This window comes from Carlito syrichta, unplaced genomic scaffold, assembly GCF_000164805.1.
Source record: "Carlito syrichta isolate Samal-C Ts95f unplaced genomic scaffold, Tarsius_syrichta-2.0.1 Scaffold315377, whole genome shotgun sequence".
In the NCBI taxonomy this organism is placed as follows: domain Eukaryota; kingdom Metazoa; phylum Chordata; class Mammalia; order Primates; family Tarsiidae; genus Carlito; species Carlito syrichta.
This window is the reverse complement of record NW_007259473.1, coordinates 109,413-120,686: the sequence shown is the minus strand read 5'-3', so window position 1 is coordinate 120,686 and position 11,274 is coordinate 109,413. Positions and strand designations below refer to the sequence as shown.

At 44.9% G+C, this 11,274-nt stretch overlaps 1 protein-coding gene across 1 annotated transcript in view; it reads left to right on the top strand.

Annotated features, from left to right (window-relative positions):
• The window catches only part of MTHFD1 (methylenetetrahydrofolate dehydrogenase, cyclohydrolase and formyltetrahydrofolate synthetase 1), a 73,668-nt gene that overhangs the window by 11,003 nt on the left and 51,391 nt on the right, over window positions 1-11,274 (top strand). Inside the window, exon 2 of the mRNA XM_021706247.1 lies at window positions 2,411-2,495. Within this exon, the coding sequence (XP_021561922.1) occupies window positions 2,411-2,495 (85 nt within the window). The remainder of the gene's footprint in view (window positions 1-2,410; window positions 2,496-11,274) is intronic.

Below are 11,274 nucleotides of genomic sequence, written 5' to 3'. Positions count from 1 at the left end.
TTCATTGGAGTCTCACTCTGTCGCCCAGACTGGAGTGCAGTGGCCGCTCTCGGCCACCGCAGTCTCGACCTGCTGGGCTCCAGACGATCCTTCCGCCTCCGCCTTCCAAGTAGCTGGAACTACAGGCGCGTGCTACCACGCCCGGCTCATTTTTTAATTTATTGTAGAGATGATGTCTCACCAAGTTGCCCAGGCAGGTCTTGAACCCGCAGGCTCGGGCAATCCCCTCACCTCAGCCTCCCAAAGGCGTGGGATTACAGGCTGAGCCACCGAGCCTGGTTTTTAAAAATTTTATATGTCCTTAAAATGAATTAAAATTTAGGTTTAGCAGTGCCTTTTTTTCCCCCCTAGTCAAGCGAAACAGTGGGAGTAGAGAAGTACAGAGAATTCTGTAACTGGTTATGATCAATTAGTTGTAAACACCACTGCACTCGGACCAGCCAAGCAGTGCTTTTTTATCTGCCATAAAATGTCAAAGCTTTTAAACAGCCATGATGCGAGCAAGCAGAATTGGAATTTTTAGTGGACTTCGGCAAGAATAATTGTATGAGACTGGGCAAAGGAGATGACTGGGTAACTATTTAGGGGTGTTGGACTGTGCCCAGCACCACATCTGATTGTCATTCAGAGGAGCAGCTGAGGCTGAGATTGCTCGGATGAAAACCCTGCAGTGCCAAGACTTCCTGTTCTCTTGTCTCAGAACAGAACTGAAGCCTCCATATGGATCTCGGCCCAGTTTAAAAAATAAAGCCAATGGTCTCTTAGTCTCTATTGAACTACATTGTTGTAAAGAATATTTATTTGAAAAACAAGGTTACTAACTAGAAATAAAATTTGAAAGACTTGGGTGTCACTTCTTGTACCACTCAACATTCTTGATGTTTCCTGGGCCTCCAAATAATCTATTTATTTTTTCTTTGAGTAGGAGTCTCACTCTGTCATCCAGTCTTGAGTGCAGTGGCACTCTCACGGCCCCCGCAACTTTGTGTTGCTGGGCTTGGGTGATCCTTCTGTCTCAGCCTTCCAAGTAGCTGGAACTACAGGCATGCACTACCATGCCCAGCTAATTTTTTGATTTATTGTAGAGACGAGGTCTTGCCAAGTTGCCCAGACTGGTCTTGAACCCCTAGGTAGTTCTCTTGCCTCAGCTTTCCAAAATGCTGGGGTTATAGGCTTGAGCCACCGCGTCTGGCCCAGATAATCTATTTCTTAGGATTCCTGTGCCTGTTCTTGTTTTGTTTTTTGTTTTTTTAGTTTGTGTCTCACTCTGTTGCCCACGCTGGAGTGCAGTGCCACACTCACAGCCACTGCAGCCTCAACCTGCCGGGCTCAGGCAATCCTTCCACCTTAGCCTTCCAAGTAGCTGAGACCACAGGCATATGCCACCATACCTGGCTAACTTTTTTGATTTATTGTAGAGATGAAGTCTCTGCCAAGTTGTCCGGGCTGGTCTCAAACTGCTGGGTCCAGGATATTCTCTTGCTTTAGCCTCCCAAAGTGCTGGGATTACAGGCGTGAGTGACTGCACTCCGCCCTGTTAAATTATTTTTGTAAGGAAAATTCCTTTGTGAATTACAGTGTAATTTGTAAGTTCATACTGGCTTTGGGGTGGGGTTAATTGGTTTATCATTTAGTCTTTGGATACCCTGTGGTTGTCTTATTAGGGTAGATTGAGCAACAGCTGTGAGCTTGAGCTCTTTCCTGTAAAATTTTGGCATGACAGCACCTGGAATGTGGGAATGCTGAAAAAAAATGAGGATCAGCACCTTTTAGAAGCGCTGGCCCAAGTTTTCAGTTATTCGCTGTGCAATCCTGAGTACCATCCACTAATACATTGCAAACTGACTATGTCATACTCCATGGCCCATCGGTGTCCCTGGGAGCTAGAAAACATCCACATCTGCTTGAGACCTGGAAAACTGGTGGGAGGGTCATGGCACGTATGGCCCAGGCAATGTCTGTTCAGTGAGGTGTTTTTAATTTTTTTATTTTTAGTTAATTAATTAATTAGTGTTGTTATTATTTTTTGAATTGGAGTCTCTGTTGTCCAGGCTGGAGTGCAGGGGCATGCTCACGGCCACTGCAGTCTCAGTCTGCTGGGCTCAAGCGAACCTTCCTTCTGCTACAACCTTCCAGGTAGCTGGAACTACAGGAATGCACCACCACATCTGACAAACTTTTTGACTTATTGTAGAGATGAGGTCTCGCCAAGTTGCCCAGGCTGGTCTCAAACCCTGGGGCTCAAGCAATCCTCTCACCTGGGCCTCCCACAGTACTGGAATTATAACCGTGAGCCACTGCACCCAGCCGGGGTGTTTTTAATTTAAAAGAGAAGTGCATGTAATGATCCCTATCACTTCGTTGTGCTGGAAACATGAAGTGCTAACTCCATCCTTTCCTTTTTCTCCAGGCACATAAGGGAGAGACTGAAGAGTCAAGTCACTCAGATGAAGGTGCAAGTACCTGGTTTCACACCAGGCCTAGCCATTCTACAGGTATCATGATAGTATTTTTCCTTTGTATGATCCTTGTCAGTAGCATTTCTGGCATCGTGCATGTCAGATCTCACTCTCCATTTTCCTTCTTTTCTCAGGGGCCGGAGTGGGGTTTTCTGACCGCTCATACCATTTCAGCCTCTCTCTGCAGGCTCCCCTTAAGCTCAGCTTCTAGGTGTTGTCATGTCCTGGCCCTCTGCTCTTCTCTGTGGATGTGCTTTCCTTAGACCAGTGTCTTTTATTTTTTATTTTTGTCGATTGACTGAGTCAGAGTCTCATTCCATTGCCCAGGCTGGAGTGCAGTGGCACTGTCACAGCTATAGCAGCCTCAACCTGCTGGGCTCAGGTGATCCTTCCACCTCAGCCTTCTGAGTAGCTGAAAGAACTACAGGTGCATGCCACCACCAGCTAATATTTTTACTTATTGTAGTAATGAGGTCTCACCAAGTTGTCCAGGCGGGCCTTGAACTCCTGGACTCAGGTAATTCTCTCGCTTCCCCCTTCCTAAGTTTTGGGATTATAGGCATGAGCCACTGTGCCCAGCCAGGCAGTGTCTTTTTTTTTTTAGTTGGAGTCTCACTCTGTCACTCAGACTGGAGTGCAGTGGCTGCTCCCGGCCACTGCAACCTCGACCTGCTGGGCTCCGGTGATCCTTCCGCCTCATTCTTCCGAGTAGCTGGAACTATAGGTGTGCACTACCACGCCCAGCTAATTTTTTGATTTATTGTAGAGATGAGATCTTGCCAAGTTGCCCATGTGGGTCTTGAACCCATGGGCTCAGGCAATCCACTCACCTCACCCTCCCAAAGCGCGGGATTACAGGCTGAGCTACCGAGCCCGGCTTTTTTTTTTTTTTGAGTCAGAGTCTCACTCTGTTGCCCAGGCTGGAGTGCAGTGGCACATTCACGGCCATCACATCCTCGACCTGCTGGGTTCAGGTCTTCCTTTCTCTTCAGCCTTGTAGCAGGAACTACAGGCATGCACCACCACACCCAGCATTTGCCAGTATCTTTTTTTTTTGATTTGGAGTCTCACTCTGTCACCCAGACTGGAGTACAGTGGCCGCTCCCGGCCACCGCAGCCTTAAGTAGGCCCCTTGAACACCCCTTAAGATTTTGGTTTTTTTTTTTTTGAGTTGGAGTCTCACTCTGTCGCCTAGGCTGGTGTGCCGTGGCCACTCCCGGCCACCGCATCCTCGACCTGCTGGGTTCCAGCGATCCTTCTGCCTCAACCTTCCAAGTAGCCGGAATTACAGGCATGTGCTACCACACCCGGCTGATATTTTGATTTATTGTAGAGATGAGGTCTCACCAAGTTGCCCAGGCAGGTCTCGAACCCACGGGCTCAGGCGATCCACTCCCTCAGCCTCCCAAAGGTGTGGGATTACAGGCTGAGCCACCGAGCCCAGCCACCCTTAAGATTTTAAGACCTCAAGGAGCTTTTGTTTATACAGATGTAGCCATTAATGCTTACTGTATAGAAATTAAAACAAAGAGATGTTAAAAATACTCATGTAATATGTCAATAATAAACTCATATGTTAGCACAAATAACACTTATATGGAAAAGTAACTTTTTGAAAACAAAATTTACCGAAAAGGGGGGCATTTTTTAGTTTTTGTTTTTGAGTTGGAGTCTCACTCTGTCACCCAGACTGGAGTGCAGTGGCCGCTCCTGGCCACCGCAGCCTGGACCTGCTGGGCTCCGGCGATCCTTCCGCCTCAGCCTTCCAAGTAGCTGGAACTACAGGCGTGCGCTACTACGCCCGGCTAATTTTTTTATTTATTGTAGGGATGAGATCTCACCAAGTTGCCTAGGTGGATCTCGAACCCGCGGGCTCAGGCAATTCACTCTCCTCAGCCTCCCAAAGGCGCGGGATTGCAGGCTGAGCCACTGAGCCCAGCTATTTTTAATTTTTGTACACAGCTCTTTACTGTCTGGCTTAATGGAAGAGAGCTGGGTTCCCGTGTGCTGTTTTTTTTTTGCTTTGCTTTGTTTTTTTCTGTTTTGTTTTGTTTGAGTCGGGGTCTTGCTCAGTCGCTAAGGCTGAAGTGCAGTGGCACAATCATGGCTTAACGCAGCCTTGACCTCCTGGGCTCAGGCAATTCTTCTTCAGCTGCCTCCAGTAGCTGGGACTACAGGCCTGCCACACCACAGCTGGCCTTTTTTTTTTTAATTTTTGTAGAGACAAGGTCTCACTATATTGGCTAGGCTGGTCTCAATCTCCTGGGCTCAAGCAATCCTCCTACCTTGGCCTTTCAAAGTGCTGGGATTATATGCGTGAGCTACTACACCCACACTATATGCTTTCTTCAATGAAATTTATGAAGAAAATTTGGCCTTAGATAGATGATGCATAGTTGAAAAAGGGAAGAATTTTTTTAGTAGTCTCAGAGGAAGCCAGGCGTGGTGGCTCACTCCTATAATCCCAGCACTTTGGGAGGCAGAAGCAAAAGGACTGCCTAAGCACACAAGTTCTAGACCGGCCTAGGCAACTTGGAGAGACCTCATCTCTACAATAAATCAAAAAGTAACCAGCCATGGTGGCGCACACCTGTGATTCCAGCTACTTGGAAGGCTGAAGTGGAAGGAAGTTTCGTCTGAGCCCAGCAGGTTGAGGCTGTGGTAGCGATTTGCATGCCACTGCACTCCAGCCTGGGCAACAGAGTGAGACTCCAACTCAGAAAAAACAGTCTCAGAGAATTGTGGATATCTCTTTGTTACTGTACTTGTTAAGTAAACTTTTAAAGATTAGTTACAATATAGAATCTGAAACTCTGTCAGTGAATTTCTATGCTTTATTATATCTTTTCAGGCTTACATACTTTGTTACATCAAAATATTATATTTGGAATGGATATTTACCTTTGTCAGGTTTTGTTACAGCCTTTGTTTCTCATTTGGGAAACAGTAGTTTCCTGAATCTTGCTCTTTCAAATGCTAACACATTTCATTATGCAGTATAAAAAAATCACAGTCATTGATATCACCGATGAGCTCATCAGAAAAGTTTTGAAGTATTGCGACGCTGTTAAGCTCACTGAATTGGATAAAAAATTATAACTTTCACTTGAAAACTGAAAATTTATCATTGGCAACAAATATAGTTAGTTGTTTTCCTTGAAGTACCAGGTTCACTGTATTCATTTCTGAGGAAATATTTGCCAGACACTCAAGCCTGAAGAATCATTGTCAGTTGTTCTTACTAGTAAAGATGGTGTTCCATACAAAAATGCAACTCGTTCAGCTTGTGAGGCAAAGCAGCAAGGGTGCTTTTCCTGGGGAAAACCACCATACTTCTGTGCAGCAGAAATGCTTTATGCATACTTCTAGTTCATGGCAGAGAATATGGAGAAGACATGCACTCAAGGGTCGAGGCTTAATAAAATGAATGATGTGAACTGCTTCATCACAGGCATGCCTAGGTGAGACTGGCATCTGTTGTGACTTAGCATGGCAGTGAAGGATACCTTGACAACCAGTCCAGTTTGGTGCCGCTGTCCTGACTTGTGTTGTCACCAGCAGTCCTGTCCACCATTGCTTTTGCACCACCAGTACAGATGTCAACACAACGAAAAGGGCCAGTGGCATCGCAGGAGTATTACTATGAGTTTGGCCCTCACAGATCTTTCAGAAGGTCTTGGGGGTCCTTCAGGAGTGTGTGGGCCACGCTTGGGGAACCATTGCCAAGGCATTTCCACCTGGTAAGCCAGTAACCCCTAAATCACGATCTCTTCTGAGTTTGAACAGTGGTTTTGGAGATGCCACTTATTTTCTTTCCTCCTCTAGTCTCTTGTCCCGTTGCTCATCTCCTGATCCCTGAGTATGTTAGGGCCCAGGCCAGGTCTCTTCTCCACCTTATTCTTCCATAAGCGACCTCACCAGCCCTGAGCTTCATGAGGGAATACTTCCCAATTAAAGTCTCTATCCTGAGTTTCTCCCCTTAGTTCCAGATTCATCCAGTAGGGAGGCATTCAGTAAATATTTGTATGGACAGATGTACCAGTGAATGTTCGAAGTGTTAACTTGGATGCCAGGAAGCTCATGACTTTAATTTGAAACTCTTGTCATGCCAGATACAGTGGCTAACGCCTATAATCCCATCACTCTGGGAGGCCAAAGCAGGAGGATCACTTGAGCCCAAAAGTTCAAGACCAGACTGGGCAATTTAACGAGAACTTATTACTACAAAAAATAGAAAAAATCAGCCGGTCAGAGTGGTACATGCCTGTAGGCCCAGTTACTCGGGAAGCTGAGATGGGAGACTTACTTGAACCCAGGAAGTGGAGGCTGCAGTAAGCTGTGATCATGCCTCTGCACTCCAGCCTGGATGACAGAGTGAGACCCCAACTCAAAAAAAAGAAAAGAAACTTCCTTCAGCAACGCTGGCTTCCTCACATTCTGCCTCTGTGTGTCTCCACATACATATCTAATCACTTCCTAAACTCGGATTCCTCTTTCATCCAGCATTTCAGTGTGAAAAGTACTTCAATATCCCCTTCCCTCCCACTGCTGTTCATACAGGAGGCCTTAGCTGAGGAGAAAGGTGCAAAAGCCTGGTGTTCTGTGCCTGGCGTGTTCTCTCCTGTGGTGGGCTTTCTTTTTTTTGCAAATTGCTAAGAATCAAAGTATAAGCTGTGGGTGTATTATGGTATATTTGGGGATTGGCTATTTCTTGGCATTTTCTTGCAACTTGTTGTAGAAAGAGTAAATGTCACAGGCAAGAAGTATATTTCTTAGCAACATTGGGAGGTGGGTTGTTCCCTTTTTTAAAAATTGACTTCCAGCCTCGTTTTTCAGTTTGTTGATTACAAGTGTTTTTGTTGCATAAACTCTGTTCTATAGCCGGTCTCCTATGTCCCTGCTGATCAAGAAGTGGTAGAATCTTTTCTTTTTCTTTTTTTTTTCTTTTTGCACATTAGCGCCAGAGTCAACATCTTTCTGTGACAGGAGACTCACATAACACGTAGTCTCATCTCTCTGCCTCAGATTTCTTGTCTTTTCCATGTTGTGGCTGGCACGGCTGTCTTCCTGCACACCCAAGCCAGAAGCCTGAAGTGGTCTCTTTCCTCTTCCTCACTCACATCCAGTTAGGGGCCACTGTCCTATTCATTCTGCTGCTTAGAAGCTCTTGGAGTTCGTTCCCTCCTCCTGATTCCTATTTCTCCCATCCCTGGGACCACTATAGTCTTCTGCTTGCTGGTTTTAGGCTTCTGTCTCGACACCTGTCTGTCCCCGTGACCAGAACTGTAGCCCTTGTTAAAATGCAAGTCTGACCACAATCCATCCAGTCACAACCACCTTCCATCCTATAACCTGAGGAGTGGCAGTACAGTTTGGGTGTCCCGTATCTGAAATGCTTGGGACCAGAAATGTTTCAGATATCAGGGTTTTTTGGGAATATTTGCACATTCCCATTCTTGGGAATTCATTTACGTTTCATCCACACCTTACAGACATAGCCTGAAGGTAATTTTATACAACATTTATAATAATTTTGTGCATGAAACAAAGTTTTGACTGTGACCCGTCATGTGAAGTCAGGTGTGAAACTTTCTTATGGTATCATGGCAGCTCAAAAATTTATTATTTTGGATTTCAGATTTTTGGATTAGGGATGCTTAACCTGTACTACTTATATAGAATGTCTACAGCAGTTCCAATGATTTGTATGTGTTTCTAATTGTTATTTGTTTATTTAGAGTCAGGGTCTCACTCTGTTGCCCAGGGTAGAGTGCAGTGGTGCAATCATGGCTTACTGCAGCCTTACCTCTTGGGCTCAGGTGATCCTTCTGCCTCAGCCTCCCAAAGTGCTGAGATTATAGGTGTGAGCCCCTGTGCCCCTGGCCTAATTATTCTAATTTTTAAATTGCCCCTACAAGATAGGAGATGTCCTCTTATAGTCACAGTAACTGATACACAAAGATCTTGGGTACATTGTCCAAAGCCAGTCAGGAAGGGACTGAGTCTGGGACATGAACCCAGGTCTGTCTCCAAAACTCATTTGTTTTTCTAATTCCTTAGCATCACAGTGAAGGACAGTCATGATCTGGCTCAAGTATATGTATAAAAGTCAGGATTTTAAAAATAAATGGGTGGATAACATCCAAAATAACTGAATATTTATAGGAAATTAAGACTTGATGTTTCGCCGGGCTCAGTGACTCAGCCTGTAACCCTGTGCCTTGGGAGGCTGAGGTGAGTGGATTGCCTGAGCCCGTGGGTTTGAGACCCGCCTAGGCAACTTGGTGAGACCTCATCTCTACAATAAATCAAAAAAAATTAGCTGGGTGTGGTAGCGTGCACCTGTAGTTCCAGCGACTTGGAAGGCTGAGGTGAAAGGATCGCCAGAACCCAGCAGGTCGAGGCTGTGGTGGCTGGGAACGGTCACTATACTCCAGTCTGGGTGACAGAGTGAGACTCCAACTCAAAAAAAAAAAAAAAAGGCTTGACGTTTCATTATAAGGGATACTACAGAGACTGTATTTCCACCCCCTTAGCACATGAAATTCTTGAATTATATCAATCATATAAATAGCTTAGCACTTCCTAACAGGAACTATCCAGAGTGCTTTATGTATAACAACTTACTCAGTTCTCAGAAACAGCACAAACAGAAGCAGTGAAATTTATTAACTCAACTGCCTTGAATATCTGCAAAAAGTTCCTGAAACAGAAAGAAAAATGAATGTATAGACCAATACCCAAAATATTTTATGGTGACAAACAGGGATTAGTAAACCGTGGTCCACGTCCAAACGCTACCCAGGTGATAAAGGGTTAAAGCAGCAGCCCAGAGAGCCTGACGAACACATGCTGTCTGCTCCCTTTGCAGAAACAGTTTGCAGACTCCTGGTGTGGGGGGAAAAATGTCTTTATTCTGGAATAGCCCCTTTTTGGATGATGTATTACATAACCATCTTAAGGAAAAATCAGCATTCCTGATAAAATGTTTAAGTAATTTTCTTGATAAACTGTAATGGGATTAAGACTTGTTCCAGGAAATCAGTCTTCCACCCACCCACTTGACTGCCAGTCAAGAATCTGCTGTTCCTTAACTAAACATTCTTTTTGCATCTAGTCTGTCAATGATTATGATTATGTAACCATTTTCCTCTATAAGATGTCCCTGCTAAGAGTGATTCTTTGAATTGGCTACTTAGAGGTCTTTTCCTTTGCATTAGGAAAACTTTGACTTATGCTAATTACCAGAACTATTAAGTTTTCTTTTTGCAACTGGTGGCAGTTTAGAACTTTAGATAAACTCCTTCAGAAACATGCAGGCAGAAAACAATTACATATATAGGAGCAACAACAAAGGACCTAGACTTCTGTTCTGTGACACTTGGTGCCAACGACTGTATCGCTAAAAGAAAGTGCTGTCACTCCAAATCCTTCGAGTGCAAGGGACAGCAGAAAAATATTTTCAGGAACACAGACTTAGAAAAGTACCCACATACCTTTTCTGGAAAAGTGACTTATAGTGGGACTTCATCTACCTGAGAGATGGATGAAGATAAACTCCAGAACAGAGAAGGTGCAGCTTAAAGAGGACTGGCAGAGCCAGGCGCAGTGGCTGAAACCTGTAAGCCCAGCGCTTTGGGAAGCCGAGGCAAGAGGATTGCCTGAGCCCAAGGGTTCGAGACCAGGCTGGGCAACTTGGTGAGATCTTGTCTCCACAGTTAATCAAAAAATAGTTGGGCATGGTGGCACGTGCCTGTAGTTCCAGCTACTTGGGAGGCTGAGGTGGAAGGATCACCTGAGCCTCGCAGATTGACGCTGGGGTGGCTGTGAGCAAGCCATTGCTCTCCAGCCTGGGGAACAGAGTGAGACTCCAACTCAAAAAAAAGAAAAAAAAGAACTGGCAGTGATTGATAAAGTTTTAGCGTTAGGTCAAAATAACTAATTGTAGATGTAAACATGAATGAAAATATAAATAATAATAGCTGTATGTAGAACTACTTCCTTTCTTTGTTCTAAGAATTCCAAAGTGTATCAAATCTGGTTAACAGTCAGTGAGGGTTAGGTGGTAGGGACAAAGTTTATAGAAGATGACCAGAGAGTGTGATGGCTCATGTCTATAATCTCAGCACTTTGGGAGGCCAAGGCGAGAGAGTTGCTTGAGCCCAGAATTAAGTGAGAACTTAATTCTACAAAAAAATTTAAAAATGAGTTGGCCATGGTGGTGCACATCTGTAGTCCTAGCTACTCAGGAGGCTGAGGCAGAAGGATCACCTGGATCACAGGAGGTTGAGGCTGTGGTGAGTTGCCATTGTGCCACTGCACTCCAGCCTGGGTAACAGTAAGGCACTGTCTCCAAAAAAAGAGAGAAAATTACCAGAAAGAAACATGAGGGGCACTAAAATTCTAGGGAGGTCCCCACAGGAAGTACTTAGGTATGACTAATCTATAAAACAAAATCAAAGGACGCCTCTGGGTTCTTGAAATTCAAATTACCACCACAAACTTGAGAATTATCCATATAAAGGACAACTTAAGCTAAGACTCAGGGCACATCCCTGAGACCCGAGGGTGGCGTCAGCATTGACGTCATCTGGAAACAAGGTCTGGAAATACTCTCATGAAGGCTGGTGTCTTCCTCTGTCATGGTCCTCTTAAAAGGGGCCGTGCTTTAACTGTCTCTGGTATCAAGGGACCCACCACGTTTCCCTCTGCCATTTTGGGAGAAACCAAACTTATTGTGGCATAACCTTGAAATGGAGAAATATCAGCCACTGGAGCATGGAAACCTATTTGTAAAATAAGACTTTACAGCTAA